This window comes from Lissotriton vulgaris, chromosome 1_2 (genome assembly GCF_964263255.1).
Source record: "Lissotriton vulgaris chromosome 1_2, aLisVul1.2, whole genome shotgun sequence".
In the NCBI taxonomy this organism is placed as follows: Eukaryota; Metazoa; Chordata; class Amphibia; order Caudata; family Salamandridae; genus Lissotriton; species Lissotriton vulgaris.
The window spans coordinates 127868906-127895792 of NC_141686.1; the positions used below are offsets into that span (position 1 = coordinate 127868906).

General features: G+C 44.5%; 1 protein-coding gene across 1 annotated transcript in view; it reads left to right on the forward strand.

The window, feature by feature from the left end:
- The window catches only part of SSBP1 (single stranded DNA binding protein 1), a 159103-nt gene that overhangs the window by 85578 nt on the left and 46638 nt on the right, over positions 1 to 26887 (forward strand). Inside the window, exon 6 of the mRNA XM_086952972.1 lies at positions 16009 to 16097. Within this exon, the coding sequence (XP_086809098.1) occupies positions 16009 to 16097 (89 nt within the window). The remainder of the gene's footprint in view (positions 1 to 16008; positions 16098 to 26887) is intronic.

Genomic DNA, 26887 nt, shown 5'->3' on the forward strand with positions numbered 1-26887 from the left:
CACGTCTGAGTATTTTCCAGGAGCACAACTCGCCACAGAGTGAGCCCTCTTCACTGTTATTATTATTATTATTATTATGTTTCTTATATAGCGCCTGAATCGACCCCCGAAGGGGTATCTCCGCGCTTGCCTTGGGAACCCGTCCTGGCTTTTCCCTGTGAGATAGCCCCTACAGGGCATCACCAAGGTGAAAGCCAGGCATCCCGCCGCGGGGGGCCGTTGCGGAGATTAAGCAAGCTTAATGCCCAGAGTTGCAGAGTGTGAACCCATGATTAGGTCAGGCACCAAAGCGAGAATTATCGAGTCCATGGACATTTGAGCTCAAGACCCTGCCGCGTCGGGAATTGAACCCTGGTCCCGGGTCTGACCTCTGCTTCAGGGTCTGCCTGCTCTAACCAGTGAGCCACACTTCTCCACTGTCCAAGAGAGATCCTCCTCTCCACTGTCAAAGAGAGATCCTCCTCTTCACTGTCCAAGAGAGATCCTCCTCTCCACTGTCAAAGAGAGATCCTCCTCTTCACTGTCCAAGAGAGATCCTCCTCTTCACTGTCCAAGAGAGATCCTCCTCTTCTCTGGCTGCAAACACCCCTACCGTGCCCTGGAGTTGCCTCGCTGACAGGCCTAGATGCAGTGTTCCTCAGTGATCAGTTGGTAGTATTGACCGTTTTCCTTCCCTCAGTGTTGATTTTTGGTGCCTGGGGCTGCCCTTCCCATCCCTGGGTCTGTCTGCCATCACCTGTCCCTGGACCTGGCATCCCTTACTCTGAAACCTAAGCAAATCCCTTGAGGTCTCCGAAACATTCTAGTTCTGGATTTGGTGCCCTTCATAAATGTGCATATGAAGAACAAATCATAAATAGGATAAGTGCATAATTATTAGTTAGTATGCATTCAAAGTGGGTCTGAAATAAATAGTTGAGCTAACTTGCCATGATAGAAAATAATTGAGTTGTTGCATGTGTAGCTGTAGATTTTACTTCAAACTCCGCACCCACGCATACAAGGCCCTTCACAACACAGGACCCGCACACCTGAACAGCCACCTCTCCTTCCACACACCCAAAAGACACCTCCGATCAGCCCAGCTCTCTCTGGCCACCGTCCCACGTATCAACAATACCATATCAGGAGGAAAATCCTTCTTTTACCTCGCAGCCAAAGCCTGGAACACCCTCCTCCTCTGGCAATCTCCCACATTGCCCCAGTCCAGGGAGGACCTCAAGACCTGGCTCTTCCAGTGCTCCCCTCCCCCCCCTGCGCCTTGAGACCATCACGGGTGAGTAGTTGCACTTTTCCTAACCCTGATTGAGTGGTTGATTGATTGGTGCACTGCATACTCCTGCCATCCACTGTTGGACACGAACATAACACATTCCTTTTGTTCAAAAAATTAGTTTTTATTTCACGGTACTCATGAAGCCTCCCAGAAACACACAGTGCACCATGACTCCACCTCACATTCTTTTTTCCACCATCTGCTTCTGATGTGCTTTGGGTGCTCCGAAATCATTGAGCTACACTCAACAATCGTTCGATTCCAGTGACTGATATCACCGCCTACAACATCGAAAGACACACTGCAGCCTATGACAATTCTGACTCGACGGGCCAGAGGGCTTTTCTTGGCACCAGATCATATCCGAATACTTGTTGAAGGTCGGTTTTGTTTTAAGTGCAACATTAAGTTCCTGGGATTGGACTGTCACCAGGTTTGCAATCTTTGCTTTCCCAGGGACCATGAGCAATCAAGCTGTTCGACCTGTCCCTAATTTAAAAACCAAAAGACTAAAAATACTGCTTGAGGGCCCTACACGCTAAGCATGTCTTTGGACCTGAGGACATCGATGGAGCCTACTCCGAAGACCACTCCGGTGGAAGTCCTAAAACATTCTCCACAGCGGGTGACTTTGAATAGGAACACGGTTCCAACCCAAACCTACACCCAGGGCACACAGTGAACTGATGGCACCAACTCCTCACGCACCATTCAAAGATAGTCTCTCCTTAGCTCAACCTCAAGAGTCTCCAAAGCCAGGACAGGCACCAGACTCAAGAGGGCCACCTATTGAGCCCCAGTCTGTGCCTATGAGGCATCGATTATCTTTTTTTTCCCACTGCTTCCAAGCCCGCTCGACACCAACAGGCAGTTTCAGCTCGGGAAAATCCTCGAGCCAAGGGCTCTGATCTTTGAAGCCAGACCATGTCTTCTTGACAGACAGGTGCCTGATCGATGCCTTTGGTGCCGAAACCAGTTGTGACTCCAGTCTCAACGCTCAGTGACACCTCCAGCCATTGAGCCATAGGAACAGCCTGATGTCAATCAGTGGAACTACATTCCTCCTCAGTTGGGGAAGATTCGCCCTGCAACATGTGGTAGACCCAATTCCTCTGAAGAAGAGAACGTTCCCTGTCAAGCAAGTGAGCTGCGATGAGTTGCTCATGGTCCATATTCTAAGGAAACTGGGACAGAAGGACACCAATCCTATTGCTCAGCCATGTTCCATCACCACATCTATCACCATCACCACTGCACTCAACGCACAAATTCTGACCAACATATTGCGTTTCACCCACAGAACCCATATTACAAGCCTGTCCCAGAAGAGGCATATCATTGGAAGGATTATAATTTATAATGTTGGCCCTCAGAATGACAGTACCTTTAAGCCTTACCTGGTGAAAGCCTCGCCTCCAGGTGACATAACAGCTTATCACACAACCATAAAGAGAGCAGTAGAGCACCATAAGGTGATGCTCTGTGTCACTGAGGAAGAGGAGGAGGTTCTATTAGAGATACAGTCTAAAACTGAGATGTCAGTCCACTTGGTACCCATGCTTAAGAGCATGACCAAATACGTGGCTGGAAATGTCAAGGAGGTTGCTAAAGACAGGGTGTTTACTTTTAGAGAAAAATTACAAACCAGCACCTGATGACTCCCTTTAGATCCAGGGCTGTGTACATACCAACACCGTAGTGGTGCACACTGCTAGGAAGTGAGTCTTTGACTAAAAACTAAAGATGCACCAATACCAGACAAGGAGAACCTCAAGGTTAATGCAGCAGGGAAATGAGTTGCAGTGGGAAATTTAATACAGTGGCACAGAGCCAACTCTCTGGGCATTCTCTCAGGGCATGACCAATACCATTGGGAGGAAATGGAACAATTGGTAAAACATCTCCCCGAGGCTTATCGCAAATGTGGCAGAGAACTGTTGCAAGAAGCAAAAAGGATTTCTAATGCAAACATTAACCATGCATTAGATGAAGCAGTCACAGCCTCTAGAGAGATGAATACTAGCATCATCTTCTGCATTCCTGGCTCCGAGTGTCTGGATTTCATCGTGATGTTCAGTAACATGCCATCATCTCCTTTGATAGTGACCATCGGCTCGGCCCAAAATGGACATAATGATGGAGAAAATATTATAGGACACCAATAGCCATGGAGTTGCTCGAGATGCAAACTGTCAAAATTGAATTTCAGCGGCAACGGTTGCAAGGGGATACCAAAACTACAGTAACAATGCAGCATCTTAGTATAAGCCTTTTCTGGAGGGACAACCACAAACAACCTACACAACAGAGCGCTTTACAGGAAATGGCAGAGAAAAGGTTAGTGGTTGCCCAGGACAAGGCACTTTTAACTGCATGCAGTGACTTACCCACTATTCACACCGATCACACTGAACTCGTTGAAGGAAGAATAGGGTGCCTGGAGGTAGAGGGTATAACCTTAATTAGAACATTGGAATGCTGTGAGCTCCATTGAAAACAATGGAGTGCTCCGGGCTTATAATGGCTGGTAGAAGCCTGGAGCTTCAACATTCCAATGTTTCTTTGTTCACAGCTCTGGCTGTGAACAAAGGCTTCAGGGAACCTGAGGGGATTCCAATCCGCTCACGCTCCCATAAGGCTTTTTTTTTTTGTTAGAACATTCTGCCCTCTGGTGGCAGAATGTTCTAATAGCCTTATAGCCCTTCCTTGCTGGACAATGAAAACAACGTACTATACGGGCTATTAAAGTCCCTCTCCCTTGTTAAAGGCCCTCGCCTTCGGCTCAGGCCTTTAATGCTGGAGAGGGCCTTTAATAGCCGGTATAGTATGTTGTTTTCATTGTCCAGCAAGGATACTGCTTGGAGTTTCACACTACATCACTAAATATCCCACTTTGCCATCAGTCAAGAACATAAAATTCTTCTGCAAAGGGAGATCCAGCAAGAACAAGGTGATGGATGGGAAGCTGAAATTAATCTCAGCCACTGGCAGTCGCTCGGGCCACATCCCAGTCCATCGTTTCTGACCCGACTCTAGACAAAGACCCACCATATGCAAATCAGTACCGACCCTTATCCTCCTGGGAACACTGTTCCAAACTGCCAGGCGAGGCCCCGACCAGAAAGGACCACTAGCAATCCCAGACAGGTTTATACCTGTGGCACAATGAGCACCCCATCCACTTCTGGGGGATACCCGCCGCTCTTAGAGCATAGTCTGCAGCAACAACAAGGTGATGGATCGAAAGCCCGGATTTAGCTCAGCCACTGTTTGCTTGGGCCGCACTCCAGTCCATTGTATTTTGCCCACCATGCCACCCTACACAAAGGTAAGGAGAGTTGCAAATACTTCTCAGCAAAGGTGCCATACAACATGAACCTATCTACCCACGGAAGAGGGAAGGAGGTATTCTTCCTACACTTTTGTTCTCAAACGAAAGACAGCACTTTGCTGCCTATCCTGCATCTTTGCCCACTAAAGAGTCACATAATGTCTGAGCATTTCAAGATGACCACCCGCTGTGGGATGTCATCCTGTTACTTTTCCCAGGAGATCATATGGAGACCCTCTATCCCAAAGACGCGCATGTTTGTATTCCTATCCATTCGGCTTGTCATTGTTACTTCAGATTCATGGTAAGTGGACAACACCACCAGTTTAATGTGGTGCTCTTTGAGGGCACTACGGCACAAGCGGAATTCATAAACTGTCTAGCAGTGGTCACAGCTCGTCTGCCCTGCGGCGCCAGTTGTGTTTCCATACTTGGACAACTGGCTATTAATGATGAGCAGCTAAGAGCAATACCTAGGATGTACTGAGATTGCAGCGTCACTCTTTCACAGGCTAGGGTTTACTCCACCGCCTAGGTTACACAGTCCAAGCCAAAAGGTCTTATATCTGCCCGCTGGAAATACAACAGATTTTAGGGGAGGAGTTAAACAAGGTAACAGGCAAAGCCTATTCAAATCAGGATGGAGTATTTGTATTTCAGAGACTGCACCCTCTCTATCAGACATTACATCCTACAAAAGTGAGAATGATCATGAAATTGTTGAGGATGATGGAGTCATGCATTGTGATAGGGCCAGAGGTATATATGCACCCTTTGCTTGAAGCTCACAGACCTATTACATGGGCTTGTTTTGCCAAGCCATGGAAATGGAAAAGAGTTGTACACTACTACTGCATTACTAAAGGTATACAACATCTGTAAGCATCAGTTCCAGAGACTATCAGTTACCTATTACACTTGCTAAAGTCAGGCTTGACAAACACATCTATTAGGCTTTGTTTTGTACGTAGCTGCTTACATGCAACACAGATAACAAGGATTTTCATTTAAGCTCCCAGTGGTGTAAGCATTCATAGAAAGTCTAAAGAGGCTGTTCTCCAAGGACACCACGTACCCGTATGCAGAGCCTTAACATGGTCCTCACGAGGCTCAGGAGACCTGCGTCTGAGCCATTACATACATGTCGGATACAATATCCCTCATGGAAACCATTGCTTAACAGATATTATGCTAAATGTGTTTTCTTTCACGTAATTTTTAGATTTGGACCAGCTGAGAGAAAACATTAAAAATTAGGCTTCTATTCAGCGCTATCCAATGTTATCTTACCTTTACTTATACACTATTTTGCACTGCTTTTTTAGTTGTCAATTACACCTATCCAATACCTACACCACCCATTTGTTATCGCACTATTCACTGGCAGTGTCACAGCCTCAATAACCGCAGTAGTCTGTGGTCACTCTCTCCTGGGTAAGGAGAACCCAGATGTTGTAAAAGGGCGGTACAGGACAGCAACTGATGGGAAAATGTCACCTATGCCCTAGAGTTTTTGCCCACGTGCACCTTGTTATACATATTTTAGCACTTGGGTCTTCCACGTATATTAGGAATTAAAATAGTTGTGTCCAGGATAGGTTTTTGAGTTGAGTTAGATTCTTCTGTGACCCCTAGATACTGTTTGTTGTTAGTAGGGAGTTACATGCCTTCACAGTGAAGGAGTCTTTCACCTACTTTCATAAAGTTCAGATTGTCCCGAGGACAAATCCAGTTTCTTGACAAAAGTAGTTCACCAATTCTATTGACTTGCCTATTTTCTTTCCATACCATTGTACAATTAAAGTAAGAGCGTTCCACTCATTCGACGTAAAGAGGACTTTAATATATTATCTTGACTTTACCAAATTCATTTGCAAAATCAAGCAACTTTTCTTTTCAAGCCAGCGCTTGAGAGAGAGAGAGAGCACTACTTTCCAGCCTGCACAGAACATTTTACTCTACACCTACACGTTACAAATGGAAAATGTTACTTACGTTGTAAGTATCTGTTTTAGCTTTTAGTGATAGATTCACAGGCACACTCCCACCTTCCAGGAAGCGAGCAGGTGTTACAGATGCTTGCATTGTGACATTATTCTTTTAACATGGACCTGTAAATATTTCTTGCCTTGCATCGCATCACTTTGCTTATCTTCACTCACACCGAGGTGTAGTCTCTGTCCTGGTGCATTGAAGGTTTCTGGGAGGAATAACAAGATACCTCGAAACCGAAACTTATACTTTGAAGAAAAACAGCTTGCAATGTCGGAATCCAAAAATATATGGGAGAAATGTGCATAGCATGTGATTGTGAGTCTACAGCACCACGAGCCACATACCGATAGTTATAAAGTAAGTAACATTTTCCTTTTTTGTGATAGCTAATTATGTGAAAATATATATTAGATTAACTTGCTGCAAATGTTCTGAAGTCAAGCAGCTGTCAAACCGGGCATTTCCAGCTGTCAAACCCGGCACTTCTCAGGGCGTGAGCTACAAAATCTTACTTCTAAACCAACCTGGCATCTTCATGCATGTGGTCATGGGTTCTTTGAAAGTCCAGGCACGAAGGAATTTGCTTTGCTGAGCTAGAATTTGTGGCCTGACCTTCTGTACCATGACTTCTCTTCTAGGTCAAAATAAATAATAATCAAGTGACCCCTAGCCAGGGATACACAGTAATTGTTTTGGGGTGAAACGGTACAGTGTGTTGTTTGTTCAGGGACTTCTTTCACAATTGACCACTACACTACAACAATATACATGTTACTGACCGTGAAATAACCAACAACGAATTTGTCAGGAACATTTGAGATGACAAGCAATATATCAGAAAAGCATAGGGTCCGTAATATTGGTCAAAACCTATTATGATTTAAAAGCAACTTATATTAGGGAGGCTTAGATGTCACCCTGAAAGGAATATTCATCTTGGATTGAAGTTGACAGGAAATGAAAAATATTTTACAAAGGGTTCCAGGTTCCCTTGTAAGTCATTTTTTCAGGGCTAATTGGTAGGATAAAAGTTCTCCATATTAATCAAGTGGAGCATATTAACATTTTCCAAGTATTCAGTAACAGATTTTCTGATAGATACTTCTAACCACAGATTTCTCATCTTAAAATATCGCCCAGGCGTCAGACTGGATCTGCAAAACTTTGTAGCATTACCTTTCCGTGCCGGGAGGTGGCGCCTACAGCTCCACACCAACGTTGTCAGTGCCAGATATGACACGTGCTGGGGCATATAGGCCCCACCCATGCATGCTGACATTAATTTCTTTCTTTCTTTCCGTGACAACTGACGGAGATCTGGAAATGCCTCTGGTCTTTGAGATTTTAAAAATAATTCTCTGCCACTGTGCAAGGATGTCTTGCAACAAATCTACATGGTTTAAGCCTTGTGGAGAATGCCTTTGACAGATGTTAGTGCCTGATCCCCACTTGGTATGCCTGGGACTGTGTCCAGATTCACCCCAACACTATAGAGGAGCGCATGGTCAAGCTTTTTGTTGCCTGGTACCTGAAGGCTCTGCATTGGCCAAGGTCGCAAAGCCAGGGCCCATCCTGGTCTTGTTCCTGTGACTGCTCGTCTGACGACTCTTCATCCAGCTCGCATTCATCCGGTTTGTGTTCATTGGGTAAGTCCAAGAAAAAGAAATCCAGGCCGAATTCTTCTCCGTCACTCCCCCCAAGTCACCAGAGGGGATGCGTGGACGTTGTTCCTCTAGAACCTGCTCTTGAAGCCGTTCCGCAAAGCTGCCTCTGATACCAGCTCCGAACCAGGCCTAGTTGCCCTTGCCTTGAGCTACGCCTGTCCGATCCAAGAGTTTATGGCAGTGATGAAGCTCTTAATCACGCGTTTAGCTCCCTCTGGTGCACCTTCGGGCCTCATGAAGCTTTGCTGGCAATTCCTCTCTCTGTGCTGGTTTGGTCTTCCGAATCCTCCCCCCCTCCTACCCACGCCACGATCCTTGCCAGAGTATCAGCTGTAAACGTTGATGGTGACTTCACTGGCGCCGGACACACCGGGTAGGCCCACTGCTGACCTCTACACTGCATCGCATCAACCTCATCTGAATTAGACTTCAATGCCGCTTCCTTTTTTGGCAAATGCTTCTGACTCGGGCACTCCTCCCCTGGCCAGACCTGGTATGTGTCCTCCATTATGTTTTTGGGACAGATTCAGACACATGAGGGGATGACATAAGAGCGCATCAGGATAACTAGTAAGAATAGCTGCAGGAGGCGACTCCGTATTGTTTTCCCCTTCTGGATTCACCACAGAAGAAGTATTTTGCAATGGTGGTGCGCAAGGCTGCGGATACTCTAGACCTTCAGCTGTCCACACAGGAGGCCAAAACCAATCTCCTGACAGAGGTGCTACTTCCTTGTCACACTTCAGCTGAGCCTTTCCTCCCATTTAATGAGGCCCTGATGGATGTTTTGTTGGGGACCTTAGCCAAACACTGCTCTGGGCGTCAGTCATTCCTCAGTTTGCCTGTCGTCACTGGCTGGGAAACTCGTCCTTTTTGTCTCAGCACCCTTCTGCTGAGAGTCTTGTGATGCAGGCCTCAGACAGAAAAGCTAACCCGAATGCATTCCCCTCTGCCATGTCTAACAGAGAGTCAAAATGCATTGCAATGTGTTGTATGTCAGTCTTGGCCTCCGATCCGTGAACACCTCCTGTCTTTTGGGATGTTAGTCCCATGCCCTGTTGGATTCCATGGCACACATTCTGCCCATGGTTTTGAAGGAAGCCTGGGCTAATCTATCCCAGGCCAGTCAGCATGGCCGTGATATTGCAAACTTTCCAATCCGCTGTGGGCTGAACACAACGGATTCTTTGGACATGGTCATTGGTACCAGCATGGCCTCCTGTTAACATGCTTGAATGCAGTCCCCTGGGGTGTAAGGGAATGTTCAATCTAGCCTTATGGACATGCCATTTGAGGGCTCCAGACTTTTTGGGGATAAGGAAGACTCAGCGTTGAATCACTTTACGGAGAGCAGGACTACAGCCCCACTTTACGGAGAGCAGGACTACAGCCCGCTCCATTGGATTATTGGCCACCAAATGGCAACATCTAGGGCAGCTGGGTTGGACAGGTGTTCCATCCTGATGCCAATATCATACAGACTGGTGAGCAGTCACAATCACAGAGCCACTCAGACACAAACACACCCACTCACAGACCCACACCAAAGGTTACAAGGATGTTCTAGTTTGCAAATACATTTTTAAAAAAACTTAGAAATTAACTGAAGGAACCAAAGTTTACGTGGATATTACAGTTAAGAAATAGAATTTAAAGAATCTCAAGAATTCAATTAAAAACCCAAAAGTTACAAGGACATTATAGTTAGGTTGACATTTTACATGCACAAAACCATAGAAATTCAGCAGTTATAGGTACCTGAGCTAACTATAACTTGCGCCCCCACAATGCACTGCTTATGACCTTACATATTACATCACCCATGAAATGGTTAATGACATTCCTGATGACATCTCAAATGACATCACTCATGACATCATCCACAGAACCACTCACACACTCACCCATACAACCACTCACACATTCAGAAAACCACTCCCAAACCCATTCACAGGCTCATACAGCAACTCAAATATCCACTGACAGACCTATACAGCCACTCACACACCCATACTGCCACTCGGACACCCACTCACACACACTGATACCGACAGTCACACAGCCACTCGGATGTCATATGTTAGAAATAGTACAACTCAGTAGTACAAAAGTAGTAGTTTAATATATATCTTTAAGTCTATGAAAGGTTTATGAAAGACTCACTGGATGATGTCATCATTGATGTCATTTGAGATGTCATCAGTGATGCCACTGACCATGTCATGAGTGATGGCCCCGCTCCCAAACCTTATTAGGCCCCTGGGAGCCTACCCCCAGGTTTGAAACCTCAAAAAAAGGCCCTAAAGACCCCAGAAATGTTTTTTGCCCCGGGGATCCCATCCCCCTGGGCCTCTCTTCAATATGAGTGAGTGCCTTGGTGCCCACCAAGGGCATCCACCATACATTTGTTGGGGGCCACGGGAAGCTCCAGGACCCACGTGGCCCCAGCCACTCCCTGCCAGTATTGCTTCCGCCTGCAGGAAGCAGCTGTTTATTGTACTCCCTCTGGGTGAGAGCAATCTCTTGATCCGTTACCCTAGGGAAACCGATGTATATATTCCCTACATCGAGGAATAAAACGAGCATACCAGCCGGTAAGTAACGTTCAAACTTCATTTATTAGCCGAGAATTCTTTGCGTTTTGAGCCTCTTGGGTCTTAATCATGTGAATTGGTCAGTTGTCCTTCTATTAAAGCCACAGCTTTAAACACTAAAGATGGACTGCAGATTACTTTTCAAGCATCATTGGACTTTCACTGCCTCATAGGAAGCTAATTTCATGAAGAGGAGTTGGCCTAACGGCTAGGGTGGTCGACCTTGAATCTGGGGAACTGGGTTTGAGTCTCGGCAATGGCGCTGAACATCCTGTGATTCTAGGCAAAACACCTAATCTCCCCGTGCCTAACAAAAATGAATGTGTCCTCATGTAAAGCAACTGGTGCCTTGTAAAGCGCTCTGATACCCGATTTGGGTCAAGTTTGCACTATATAAAACTCTGTAAAAATAAAAAAATGAAGGGCGGAACAGTGCGCATGGGTGTATGTGTGTGTGTGTGTGTATATATATATATATATATATATATATATATATATATATATATATATATATATATATATATATATATATATATATATATACTTCACTGATAAATACTATTACAGAAAAACTATGGTTCAGATAGTGCAAAAACTGTAACATTCACACAGGGAGGAAACTGAAAAGAACACTGTTCAAAGTGCTGGTAGGGTTCACCATCAACACCAAAAATCACTGAAATATGCCAGTTAAGGTCTTGACAAACAGCAGATCAGGGTGCAAGACCATTGTATTAATGCATTGTGACTTTTTATCTTGTGATCTACCACTGAGCCAACTTTCTTGAGTCCTCTCTAGGCCTGGGCCGTAAACTCTGCTCCGTTCGCAGGGTTTGTGGAGTTTTCTGCACTTCGCGCTCTACGGAGCTCACGGAGTGCAGAAAACTCCGCTCCGCATAGTGCAGCGGAGTTTTTTTCCCCACTCGCGCTGTTGTAACTTCGCGGAGCTTCGCGTAGCAAAACTCTGCGAACTACGCCCAGGCCTGGTCCTCTCATCAAGTCACTCGACCAGACAGTATTAATTTTTTCACCCCATGGGAGAAACTAATGGGACTTGTATACTTATCGACCCGCATATGCCATTTGTTGGACGTTTAAAGAATGCTTTGATAAACACTGTTTTTCCCTAATTAAAGTATAGGTCCAATGGTCCTTATAACATATCTCTCTTACAGCATAATGCACGATTGTTTCAATCTTATTTTAATAATAGCATTTGTTGTCACTTCCATACATGCATAACATTTGCAGCACAGGTGTTGTGTTATTGGTTTCGTTTTTGCTTCACTTGGCCATGTCTTTTTTTCCCTCCTTTGAGTGAACACAGTTTTTTCTCCCTGAAGAAGTGCTCCGGCTCGAATTGCATTTGGAACCAATGATAAGAAACATTAATTTAGATATGAGTTTGGAAAGAGTGAGTTCCTCACAGTCGTATCCAGACATTGTTTTCAGTTCTAGATTATTTAGCCCAAACGTGATGCTCAATTATTTGCAGCGTTTGCATAGAGTATTCCAATCTCAGTGGCAGCACACTAAATGCTATGGCATGTCCATAGTATTTGTGCATGTCCCGATACTGGAGCCCACCATCCCACGTTCTGCACTAATAGCTATATATATTTGTCCCAGTAGTATGGAATTGGAATTTGCCACTTGAAAAACTTGCCATAATATATTACATGGAATTTACCCCCTCCGCTTCACCCAGATAACAATACATGCTAATTTAAATTGTGGTGGTATTTATTGACCAGGGACTAAAGCACAATGGATTTTTGCGCCGTAAAACTATTTATTTCTCTGGTGCAGTTGGATCTATAAATTGTGGTTATCAGCAAAATGCACTTAAGAAGTTCCATTTTCTTTTCAGTCCATTTAGGTGAGAGACGGAAATCTATATCATTAACCAGGGCGTTAAGTGGGATGAAAAAACTTGGTGGGGTTCTTTCAAAGGGATGTGGCCTATGTAATTAAGGGCGTGGCTAAAAACACTTAAGCTAAAAACCTATGCTTCGCATAGTGTGACAGCAGACTGGTATTTTGCTGTTTCTATCATTGCATCCAGATATATAATACAACAAGTAATATTACACCTACAACAAGCCAGGACTGGTGGCTTTGTCAATGGTTGTTAGTTGCATGAGATAAATAAGCAACAACTATGGCTTTGTTTCATATAATATTGAAAATGCTTCAGTTCTGAAATGATGAGACTATGAAAGACCTACAACGAGTCTCTTTGGGGTTGCATCACAGACAGTGAAGGATGGGACTGCTGCACGGTTAAGTGTTTTGTTCACTCTGAGGGTGGGGGCAAAAATGGAGATCCCGATAGAGACCAGTTTCAACATCTGCTTTTTATTACTGCTGGTGCTGAGCACCGGCATGACCCGGCCCACTTAAAGCCCTATCATTAATGCACATTATGGTAGTGAACCATTTGCCTTGGCTGGGAGGGAAAAAAAAGAACTTTGTTGGGCCAGATGTGCCATATAGATTGAAACTAGAGGGGGTGCCAAGAAGCACCCCCGCTTAAGCCTGTCTCAATTGGATTTTTTTTAAAGAATTTTTCTTGTGATCCTATCCAGGCCCTCATCCATTTGAATTTGCATTCCTGTAATAATTCGTACTAGATCCTCTGGTGTTGCTCTCTAACTCATATTGGATCGTTGTGCAGGGCAAATCACTCTGGCATATGCACTGATACAGAAGTCTGCGAAGGCACCAATGCCCTGTGTTTCCTCCTAATCCCTTCTTCCCAATTATCATTCATTTCTTTTTCTTTTTTCCTGCTTTTAATGCTAATCAATGCCTCTGGCCATTGGGATACATCTCTCCTCCATTGCATGATGGGTGGTGCCTAGCCAGCCTTCCAGTTCATAGCTAAGTGCCTTCTTGCCAGTGTGAGCAGAAGTGCCCAGAACCTGAAGGCCACCCGCCCTTCTGTCGCTGGGTGCATAAAACCCCCAGTAGCCATATCTCAGGGGTGTAGGGAAACTAACTCCCTTCTCAGCACCTAGCCAAGATGTTCAAGAGTCGCCCTCCAGAACTCTGCTCTCGGTTATCATTCTCAGTGCTGAGTGTTATAAGTAGTAGTAAAATGTGGTTTAAGACACATTGTTCATGAGTAATCCATTGAACCTCCTTTACCTAGCCCTGCAAAGGTTTCAAATAGCTTTTGCAAGTAACTTGCCAGTACAATACAGTAGAACTACAGGGAGATAATCAGCAGCCATCCCTTCTTGTACATGGTGTAGTGTAGTTCCTATTTTCCCAATAGGCCCTGCGCATTGAAATAACATAAACAGCAGTGTAGACGTAGGACTGAGGTCATCTAGGTCTCTACTGACTATGTTAAACTTAATTTAGGTTTGCGCCAGCTAGCTCAGAGGTCACTAGAAACTTTCTTGAATGAATAGGGAGGGTTGAACTTCCCTGATTCAGACGAGAAGGGATTCAGTTTCTGACAACCGCATAAACATGACAACTTTGCTCCCTCAGTATAAGAGTGTATCTCTAGAGTCGTGTGAAAACAATAGGCAGCTATTTCACTCAGTCAACCGTGCATACTTAGTTTCACCAGAGTGCAGAGAAATAGAGAGACGGGCGTTTTCAACAAAAAGGTGTTATTTATTGAGCAGTCTTCTTTCTCATGCAAGAGAAATGAATTGCCACAATTGCAATACTTATCATGAAGTAAAGTGCGTACAGCAAAAGTAGTATTAAGAAATAATACTGTAAAAGCATTGATATGGTTTCTTAGCCATATGATACTTTAAAATGGATAAAATATATACATACCTAAATACACTGACTAACGTACTCAACTGGTGCTTCTAACTAAGCCTACCCCGGTGTACCTGACCTAAGCCTAATACTTGGGAAGGAGTGAGTAAGTAGCAGTTTAAGTTAAGTTGGTTAAGATTGTTTTGCCAAGAATCTGAATCAAGAATTCTCTTAAGGGTTTAGTCAGCTCCGTACCTTGGTAATAGAATGTGGGAGGTCAGGTATCTCTTTCCTCAGGACTCGATCTTCTAGCAACCCGCAAGGGTAGGCTAGAAACACCAGAGCTGGATTTTCTCGGCTGGAGAAAAAGACAGCGTCTCTCTCAGTGCGTCAAACGGGAGGGGCGGCTTCCGTGGGCTCTCGCATCAGCTAGGCTCTCGGGCAAGTAGATGGCCGCTCTGCTCCAAACCACCGTGTGTTTGCTTAAGGCAACTGTTGGTATATTTATACCTGAAAGGTGCAGAGTTTGACGTAAGGTTGGACATAAGACGTCACTAAGAACTAACAGTTCTTTCTGGACTCCAGGAGTTCTTGTTCAAATCAAAACAAAGCAGGGGGAATTTCCCGGGCTGCTGGAGGCTTGGTTTGTTTAAAAACGCGTTGTGCTTTCTAGGAGTCGATGGGAGTAGTCGTGCTGATCTTTGGACTGCATGGTCTATAACTGAATATGGATATGATTCTTATGCCTTTATCATGATATTATTGATTATAACCACATAAGGGCATGAATCGGGAATATCGAATTAGGGTCCTAGATATAAACACAACAATGGCAAGTACTAGGATGCCTCATCAGAAGTTTACATTCAGGTCTTAAACAGCAATAAGGATTGAGCACTGTGTGCAGGCCACTTTGGTAAGTACCTTGGGGATCCTTTCTGAGCTCTCATCCCATCATCAGCCCTGTCAACATTTCTAAATGGGTGGGACTGTATTCTTAACTCATGAAGAAGGGGCAATGAAGTAGTACATGGATATTAACTTCAGTTTGTTTACTTGGATGCTCTTTTCATTGGTATTTTGTTTTGGGTATTTGACCCAGTAGATCAAATGTATGTAGGATTCTAGAGCTGCTCATGTATCCCTCTATTAGCCTTCTATTTTGTCCCCTTTATCTCCCTGGAGATGTGACCTCCGAACAGGGCCTGTTACTATTGACGAAGCTTCAGCAGTAACTGAATCTAGGTGTCAGACTCCCTAGAATGCACATGACTGTTGCTGTTTTTCTTAGCAGGTCCTGTCTGAAGTCAGATCCTCACTGTGTGTCCCACGCGAGTTGTATCGAATTCTTCCCTTTCTGTAGAGCGCGGACGTATAAATAATCCAACATTGAGATTAACACCCCCCTCTTGTCTCTTGCAGGGCTCGGGTCTATGTAGAAGGCAAGATTGACTACGGGGAGTACACGGACAAGAATAATGTAAGGAGACAGGCGACAACAATCATAGCAGGTAATGATGGGAAATGGTTATGAAGGGGCCTCCTTAGAATGTGTCAGTGCGAGGAGAGGTGAAGCGGCCATTATTGGCACTTGTATCCATCCTCCTGCTTTGTGAGGTTGAAGGTCTGGGAGGTCGGGCATAGGGATTGTGAAAAATCCAGGTTGTAGCATCTCTGTCTGACAAACCCAACTCCAAGCTGACAAAATGCTAATTTCATTAATCTTGGATCTAGACGAAAAAAATAAAGTTTGAAGTTATGGCATGAATAGAACGTCTATTTTAAGTTATTTTATTTATTTTTATTTATGAGATTTATTGAGCGCACAAATACCCATGGGTGTCTCGGCGCTATGGGGTATGCTAGCAGGGAGATAGTGACTATTGATTAAAGAGACAAGTTTTTATTTGCTTCCTGAATGTAAGTAAGGACGCGGCTGTCCTACTATGGGCCGGAAGACTGTTCCAAAGTTTAGTAGTGACAACTAGGAAGGATCTGTCGCCCCATGAGACCTTTTTTGTCCGTGGTACCATCAAGAGGTTTGCTGAAGATGAACGTAAGCACCTTGAGGGAGTATAGGGACATAGTGATATTTTTTTAAAACTCTGGTCCAGAAGAGTGCATTAATTTAAAGGAGATACACAAAGCTTTGAACTTGGCTCTGTTTCTAACAGGTAGCCAATGCAGCTGTTGAATGATGTTGGAGATTGGTTTAAATTTGGGAGTACCTGTGAGCAGTCTAGCTGCTGCATTTTGCACCAGTTGCAACTTGTTTAATACTCTTTCCTGAGCATTAATGAGAAGCCTATTACAGTAGTCGATGCGAGACATGACTAGTGTACTGATAAGGTTCTTAGCGGCGGAAATGGGAAGGTAAGGAAGGAGTTTCTTTATCATTTTAATGATAAAGAACGATGCAGAGACAACCGTATTTGCATGGTGCATAAATGACAGTTTATTGTCAAAGATGACCCCCAAATATCATACCTTTGCAACTGGTGATGGAGATGATCCCAACTCTGCTGGCCACCAAATGGGGGACCAAACGGGGAGGATATTGCCAAAAATCATAACCTCCATCTTATCGGAATTCAATTTAAGGCAATTATCTGCCATCCATGTACTGATTGCCAGCATTCCCTGTTGGAACTTGTGTGCCATCTTTGCACTGTTGTTATTAACTGCCAGAACCAGTTGTGTGTCGTCTGCATACAATGTTATGCCCAGGTGGTTGGATTTGATGAAGTTCGCGCTGGACTGTTACCAGGAGGCACAGGGTCAAGACTGATTTGCATATGGCCATGTTTGAACTGGGGTGGCTTGGTGAGCAAAATAACGATGGATTAAACCCAGATCTGTGACTGGGGGTGAATGTTTTGCCATTGTGCAACATTCCGTCCATCATCTTGTGTGTTTTGGTGGGATTTGATGACCATCGCCAAGTCAGACACTTGGATGTTAAATAAGGTCGGACTCAGCGAGGATCCCAGAGGCACACCTCATGGCAGAGCAAACGATGGAGAATTGAAGTTACCAAAACTGACTGACTGTGCTCGGTTAGTAAGGAAAGAGGACAGAAGGGCTTTAGCGCTGTGGGAGATCCCACCGTCCGCAATACAGTCGATCAGAGTCACATGATCGACCGTGTCGAAAGCCGCAGAGAGATCCAACAATATCAGGACTGCAGCTCCTCCTCCATCTAATATTTTCCTGATTTCATCCGAGGCCTTGATGAGCGCAGTTTCGGTGCCATGTTCCCTTCTGAATCCAAACTGAGATTCGTCCAGGCAATTGTTTTGGTCAATGAAGTCTGATAACTGAGCATTCATGACCTTTTCAATGATCTTAGCTGGAAATGGAATCGAAGTTATAGGTCTGTAACTGGTGACCTCTGATGGATCCAGATTGCTCTTTTTAACAAGGGGCGTGATGATGTTTTTTTTCCAAATAGAGGGAAATATGCCGGTTTTAACCATCAAATTAAAGATCACAGATAGGTTGGTGCCTATAATGTCAGGGAACAACTTGAGAGTGGGCGGAGGGCAAGGGTCATCGGGAGATCCTGAACTGATAATGGTAAGTATGTGTGAGATTGTTTCTGGAGAAACCTGATTAAATTCCTTCAAAGAAGGAGCAGGGTATTTGTCTGTGAGTGTAATTGAAACATCACAAGAACAATCTGTATGTTCATGAGAAACTACTGGAAGAGAGTTCATTGGAGATGTGAGTTGTAAAGTTAGAATGTATATTACTGACTTTTTCTTGGAAGTAAGTTGCCAGTGAGTTGCAAAGGTTTTGAGAAGCCACTATAGAAGTTGTAGGTCCTTGTCCAGATAACCGAGTAACCACCTGATATAGATGCTTTGTCGAATCTTGTGCAGATTCTATTTGCCTACAATGAAATTTACTTTTTTCTGTAACCAGGAGATGTTTATATTTGGTCAAAGCCTGTTTGTAATGTAACTTTTGAACAGGATCATAATCTAATCGCCAGCGACGCTCTTGACGTCTACAAATTTGTTTCTCAAGTCTAAGGGTTTCGTTGACCCAAGGAGCAGACAGCAGAGCCCTGTTAGTAAACCTTTTTCTTTAGTCGGAACCGCCATATTGACTGCGTTCAAAATCCAGTTCGTATAGGTGGTAGCTGCCAACTCAGTCAGAAAGAACAGCTGGTAGGGAGGCGAGTAATTTAGATTTAAATTCTTGCGAATCAATGTTACCCCATGCTTTAAAATGGTTAGGGGTGGTAGGTTTAGTGGGCAAAGCAGGGTTAGTTTTAAATTGAATTTCAAAAAGGACCGCACAGTGGTCTGTCCATGGCATGGGAATAATATCTCCTAATGTAAGTAGTTGATGGTTAGAAAAAAGGCCATTCAATGTGTGGCCCGCAGTGTGAGTGGGGGATGAGACCAGTTGGATAAGGCCTACCTCTTAAATTTCCGCCAGAAGGGCCAAGGTATCTTGGTCTTCATTGGCTTCAAGATGGAAATTGATGTCTCCAAAAATGGAGTAGTTGTTTTCTCCGGCCACTGACTCTAGTAAACAACCCATAGAGGAGAGAAATTAAGTTTGAGAGCCTGGGGGCCGGTAAAGAAGGATGCCTTTAAATGGATTGAAGTGAGGTATCGTGATAGTGAAGCTATCTGCTTCACATTGTTGTGGGGATGAGTACTGTTCTCACCAAATAGTTGTCGCGATGTATAATTGCTAGACCTCCTTCTTTTTTTGAGCCTCTGTCAAATCTAATGCTCGTAAAGCCCTCAGGAGTCGCTGTGGAGAAATCTGGGCTACAGGACGGGACACCCCAAGTTTCAGTTATAAAAAGAAGGTCCAATTTAAGATCTTCAAGGAAATTTAGAATTTCATATTTATGTTTAGGTAGCGACCGTACGTTTATGAAGGCTGAACGGGTAATTCTAAGTGCCGGATGTTGCTCTTTGGTATGCGAAGGTAAGAGAGTGTGGTGGTTGTCTAAGGAAAACGAACATGCGGAACAAAAGAAAGGAAACTGAGTTATTCGCTCAACATTAATGGCCGGGCAGCTGTGAGAGCGCATGTTGGTATTAAATATCGATTTAAGCTGCTCAGAGGTATAAATCAATGGTTTGACACAGAAATCTTTGGAGGTACCGACGGGGGGGGTGGCCCTAGGCGGTGGTCCAGGCGCGGACGGGCGCAGACGGGCTTGCCTTTGACGTGCCACCGGCGTGCCCGCTGTGCGCCGCAGGTGACATTGAGCTTAAGTAGTGATGGGGAGGCGCAACTAGCCTGCTGACCTTCAAGCTGCTTCAAACCGGAAGTGTAGAAACCACTGGTGCGTGCGTGTGAGAACTCCCCTCTACTCAAACTGATTGCTCAGCGGTGAACTGGGGAAGTACAAAATGAAAGCTATATCCGGTACAGTGCAAGTTTAAAAACAGTGCAATGCGGCGCAAATTAAAAATTATTTCAATTTCTCAAAAAGTAAGTGCTAAGAGCCCTTTCTCAGCCGCTCCTAGTGAGTTGGCTATCAGCGTGTATCTACCTGCTAAGCGCCTCCCAAGCATAGAGGGATTTGGGCAAAATACAAACGAAAACTGGTCTGTATCTACTGTGATTCAGATATATGAGAAAACCATTAAAACACCTGGGCAGCGGAGAAACAGGCGGGGAGAAGATGAGTATGGAATTAAGGGATGCCATAACCCCTGCCAAACCAATGCTTCATGTCCAAGCCATTAAATGACCAGCAATTGCTTCATCTCTAATCAAAGTGCATTTGTTTTATAAACACCTTCATATGATTTTGCTAACAGATTTACTGGTATCCTGAGCTTCCCCTCTGTTTATTTATAGCATACATTTGAACTGTCCATCTCTGGATCCTTCCCCTCTGGTTATTTACTCATACGTTTGTACTGTCCATCTCTGGATCTCTCCCCTCTGTTTATTTACTCCTACATTTGGACTGTCCATCTCTGGATCTCTCCCCCTGTTTATTTACTCCTACATTTGGACTGTCCATTTCTGGATCTCTCCTCTCCCCCTGTTTATTTACTCATACATTTGGACTGTCCATCTCTGGATCTCTCCTCTCTGTTTATTTACGCATACATTTGGACTGTCCATCTCTGGATCTCTCCCCTCTGTGTATTTACTCATACATTTGGACTGTCCATCTCTGGATCGCTCCCCTCTATTTATTTACTCATACATATGGACTGTCCATCTCTGGATCTCTCCCCTCTGTTTATTTACTCGTACATTTGGACTGTCCATCTCTGGATCTCTCTCCTCTGTTTATTTACTCATACAAATGGACTGTGCATTACTGGCTCTCTCCCCTCTGTTTATTTACTCATAAATTTGGGCTGTCTATCTCTGGATCTCTCCCCTCTGTTTATGTACTCATACATTTGATCTGTTCATCTCTGTATCACTCCCCTCCATTTATTTTCTCATACATTTTGACTGTCCATCTCTGAAACTCTACCTTCTGTTTATTTACTCGTGCATTTGGACTTTTCATCTCTGCATCCCCCTTTTCATCTCTGGATCTCTCCCCTCTGTTTGGACTGTCCATCTCTGGATCTCTCCCCTCTGTTTTTTTACACATACATTTGGACTGTCCATCGCTGGATCTCTCTATAGGCATGCACAGTATTGCATCCTTTCTTAGACTGAACTTCAGTCAATTCTTGTGGACATTTATCTTCACCAGTGCCCCGATATCCAGCCCTTCTTAAAGACTGTGTTCACCAACCTTGGATTTTCCTAAAGCCCCTCTTTTGGGGATATGCGTATGCATATATGTATGTGTTGAGATTTGTAAAGTACAAACATAGTTGTAAAGCTGCGGAGCACTGGACATTGACAGGGCATGATTCAGGACCGTTTACAATAAAGCAGAATATATTGGTAGGGTGTTCCTAATATGTAGATATGTCAGTAATTTTTTAAGAGAACCCAGTTGGATAAAAAATACTTGTTGGCTCAAAATGATTATGTGCCACTGTAAAGTTTTCCTGGTGAACAGCCTTGAGAGATGAGGAAGGCACTGCTCTGTGTCAGTAAAACTTGGGATAGTCTTCTTTTTTAAAAAAAATATTTTTATTAGGTATTTACCCCCCCCCCCCTCCCATCCCCTTGGCTGCATGGCACCTTACATACAGATACCGTTATTGTTATACATACATATATTCAATAATTGCAACAAAATTTCACGTGAACAAAAACATGGAAGAGATAAATAGAGCACACACTGAGAAAAGAAAATTAATAATTCAAGCTAAGTCAGTTCATTATTTAACACCCCCCATTCCTTATCTTTTCTTCCAAGTTTCCATGGGCTCCCATATTGTTAGACCTAGTTTCCTCCCCCTTTTACCTTTCCTTGCGTATATCTCCCTTTCCAGGTTATATATGGAAAGCAGCCTGGCCAACCATTGATGAAAAGTAGGGGGTACCGGATCTTTCCAAGCTGTCGCCACACAGTCTCAGCACTGCCATTGCTATAAACAAGAAGTTATTGGCCACACATTCCCCATCCACTCCCAAGACCACCCTTGCTGGTGTAAGTACTGTACTAACACCCATCGCATTTTCCAAGAACTTTTCAATTTCCTTATGTAGGGGGAGTAATACTGGACAGGTAGCAAAGATGTGGACTACCCCTGCTTCCGAGCTATTACAGCGCGGGCATGTGATTCCACAAGTGCATCCCCATTGTGCAATTTTGGCTGGTGTATAATAAAGTGAGAAAATAGTTTTGTAATGTTGCGCCAGTAATGCCGCACAGCACAATATATTCCTCCCTAATTCTAATGAGAGCTGAACGTTTTCCTGCCCTACCTCCAATCTCTCTACCCATTTATCTCCTTGTTTCCCTAGATCATCCTCCCTACTTTCTAACAGTTCAAAATAAATTCTTTTGATCGTGCACTCCCCTTGTTTAGCGATATATTCCAATACAGCATTTTCCTTGATTCCTGTCGGACCCCCCTTTTTTGTGCCCAAGAAACTCCTCACTTGTAAGTATTTATAAAAGCTTTTTGTGGCAACACCGTATATTGGTGTATCTCCGAGAATTGATACATTCCCTGTTCTCCCATTAAATCTTTAATGCTCACAATACCCTGTTGACCCCACTCTCTAAACACTGAATCAGCAAATATTGCTGCCGGTAAAGCTTTATTACCAGATACTCATGTATAGGTGTTATATCTTCCCAATCCATATTTCTTTCTAAATGCTGCCCAGATGTTATATGCCGCAATCAGAGTTTTAAATTTAGTTCTCTTGTAATAGCTAAATTCGGTGTATTTTAGGAACACATTATTTATTTCTCCCCCCATCAATACTGCATACACTGAAGTAGCCTCTCCTACTTGTTCTGATGCCCCACCAATGAGCTCAGCCATATATTGAAGGGCCGCCGCCCAGTGGTACATTTTAAAATCCGGGACTGCCCATCCACCTTTCTCTCTAGGGAGTGTCATGTACCTCAAAGCCCGCCTCGTATTCCTGTGTGCCCATAGGAACCTATTTACTATCTGCTCCAGAGCAGTATACCATTTTGGGTCGAATATTAATGGAATTGCCCTAAAGATGTATAATAATTTGGGTAGCAGCATCATTTTCACTACACTCGCCCGTCCCACTACTGACAGGTGAAAATTATACCATCTATCCAGGTCTTTCTTCGCATTTTTAATTATTGGCTCGATGTTTCTTGATACAACAATGTCTAGATTTGCAGTTATTTCTACCCCCAGGTATATCCCTGAAACTATGACTCGATTGTCCGGACACAGCACCTTGTTGTTTATAATAATTTGTGTTTTCGTTTTATTAAGGGAGTAGCCAGATATTCTACCAAACAGTACGGCTTCTTTCTCAATTTCCCTTCTGGCTTCTGTAGGAGCTGATGGTATAACAGCTACATCGTCGGCATATGCCAACACTTTATCTTCTCCCCCCCATGGACTTACCCGATGAGATTCCCCTGTTTGCCAATAATCCACGCAGCATCGGGTCCAAGTGCACGGCAAAGAGCAGCGGGGAACTAATGTGTCTATCACCCTCGAGATCCTAGAGGCCAGTACGTTAGAATACATTTTTGTGTCTGCATTTAGTAGTGTAATTGGCCTGTGGGACCCTGCCTCCGTCGGTGCCTTACCTTTTTTAAGGATAATAACAATTTCTACTCCCGCCCACGATTTAGGAATAGACTGTCCCTCTTGTGCCTGCTGCATTGTTTCAAAAATGTACTTAAAAATTCCTGCCTGAAAAGTTCTATAGAATTCAATTGGCAGCTGATCCGGCCCTGCGGCTTTCCCTGCCGGGAGACTTGCCAACGCATATCTCACTTCTTCCTCCCGTATTGGTGCCTCCAAATCATCCCTATCTTCTTGTGCAAGATATGGGGCTATTGTATTTGCCAAATATTCTCGGGTTAGTACCTCATCAGTTTCCTGATCTTCACTATAAAGTCTAGTGTAGTATTGCCTAAATACCTCGCTTATCCCAGATGCTCCTGTAACCAAGCTCCCATTACTGTCCGTAATTCCCTTTATCTCTCCCATTGCCTCTTTTTGCCTGGTTCTAACTGCCAGAGTATGTCCCACTCTTTCGCTGTACTCATGGTAGTGCTCCCTCCTTGCTATATATACCTCAGCTGCCTTTTCTGCGACATTTTCCCCTGCCTCTGCTTTCACTCTGGCTAGTTTTACAAGAGTCTGATCTATGGGTGCTCTTGCATGAATTAGCGCCCCCAACTCTGCCTCCACCTCTGCCGCCTGGCGGCCTTAACCCTCTCCTTCTTTGGACTTGATAGGCTGTAGCTAAGAGTTTCTCCACCTACCCCTACCTTAAAGGCGTCCCAGGTAAAACCTGTAGTAGTACTATGCCAGTTGATTTCCCAGTAGTCTTTTACCCACTTTTCCATATGCGCTATATATTTACTGTCCTTTAGTAACCTACGTTCGAAGGTCCACTTGCGCGTAGATCTGGTTTTTACTGCGATATCTAGTGAGAGTACAAACAGATTGTGATCTGATACAATGCGGGGCAACTTTTCTATCTTCGCTTTTCCTATCAATCTATTAGAAATCATAAAATAATCTAACCTTGCGAGGACTTTATGCGGTGCAGAAAAGTACGTAGGTCTATCGTCCTGCGGCTTAATTGTATACCATACATCCGCCAGTGAGTTATTGCTTGCCATCTCTATAATTGCCCTACAGACCCTTTTCTTCCGCCCTTGATATTTTCCTGACACACCTATACCTAGCCCTCCTATGCCGTTGATATTAAGATCTCCCCCCAGGACTACTACCGGGGCCCATGCAGAGAGCTCTGTGTCTAAAAATGTAAAGTTCTCTGGATCATCCTCCGTCGACCCATGAATAGATCCTATCGTAATGCAGTCCCCATTAACTAAGCATTCCACTAGAGCCCATCTGCCCCACACGTCCTCTAGTTTTTTCCTAACTGTTACCTGATTTTTTTTAGCGAGTATTGCCACCGCCCTGGTCTTTGCCCCTTGTTTTGAGCATGCCAGCACCTGAAAACCTAACTGATCCAGAAGATACCCCTTATTGCCTTCTATATGTGTTTCTTGCAGACACATGAAATCTGCCCCTGAGGCTCTTAAATAGGCTGCCACTCGTTGTCTTTTTACACGATTATTTAACCCACATACATTGATAGTAATTATTCTGATGCTCATCTTTTTTTCCCTTTTTTGTCCCTCTGCCTTACACCCAGCCATTCAGTGCTCACGTCCACTCTTTCTATTTGTGCATCTAGAGTACCCTCTAGTATTTTCCTACTAAGAAACTTTCCTACTGTGTCCTGTTCGTGCCCTGCCTTGTGCCCTTCAAAAATGTGCCCTGCAAACCCCCCCGTACCCCTCCTCCCGCAGAACCCCCCCCCCCCCCTTATAGGCAAATAGGTCATTCATGACCTATGTGTAACTGCTGTGTGTCCGCAGGTAGCCGCATCCCCCCCTCCTGTTGGTTTCCCCAACCAGCTTCTCCATTACCCTACAACCCCTTCTACCATGTTACGCCCTGCCCTCGAGCCATGATAAACCAGTCCTCCTAGAGTACCTATGTTAACATATTGTTAGAGTATTGCTCTCCCTTGAGCCCTTTTTTCTTTCAACTCCGTCAAGAACTCCTGAGCTTTTATTTCTGAAAAAAACATTCTGACCCCCCATTTATCAAGACTTTCAGTCATGATGGGAAGAGCAAGTGCACCTCAAGTTCCAGATCCTGGAACGCCGGGATCATTTGCCTTAACCTCCACCTCCGCTCTACTATTGCATGGCAAAAGTCAGGACGAGCAAAGAAGGTGGCCCCTTCCGCTGTTCTTTTTGCCTCAGGTCTTGCTCTGTTCATCACCTCTTGTCGGAGAATGTAATTTCCAAGGAAAACTAAAATTGCTCTAGGCTTGGTGCCTCCTGCAGCTGCGAATCCCTTCTTCTGAGTCAAGGGGAACCTGTGCGCCCTCTGCACCTCGTTTTCCCAGTTCCATCTTGACAGTTCTGGAAATGCATTTTTAAATAGATTAACCACAAAAGCGCGCACATCCTGCCCCTCAATTCCTTCGCCAATTCCCAAGAGTCTCACATTGTTACGCCTTTGGCGGTTCACGAAATCTTCGAGCTTCTACTTCATGTCTTCTGCCAGTTTTTCCTGCGCCTCTTTAAATTGTTGCCACTTGGAGACTTCATCCTCTCGATTTCCAGTTCGCTCCTCCACTTGGGTTTCTCTTCCTGCCATGTCTGCGTAGAGCCTGTTCATTTTCCTTAGGGACCCTTGTATTTTTTTCGACTCTTGCCTGGCCTTTCTGGACTCAGCCCTAGCCTCTCCCTGCATTTGTTTGAGAGTGCCGAATAACATTTCCATAGTGGGAGGATGTGGGACCCCTTGATCGGCTGCTGTCTGTTGCGCACTCTCTTGATACAGCTGGGATGTTGCAGAGTAATCCCAGTCCAGCCTTTTAGCAATCTCTCCTTGTTGGGGACTGCATCTTTTCCTCTGCTTAGCCCTAGATCCTCCCCGGCATCGCCTTGTTCCTATAGCGTCTCTATGATCTGAGGTACTCCCTTCAGTGGAGGCCTCCGAGTTTGAGTTTGAACCAGAGTCAGGCTCCGAGTCTGAACCCCCAGAGATGCTCTCCCCACTTGAGGCTGAGGCCCCCGTATCGTCATTTAATGAAAAGAAGCAGTCATCGCTCGGGGACCCTGGTATTACTGGTTCTGTTTTTTTCCCTAGCCCCGCATGTTCAGGTGCGGAGTTTGCTCTGCCCCTTGGCT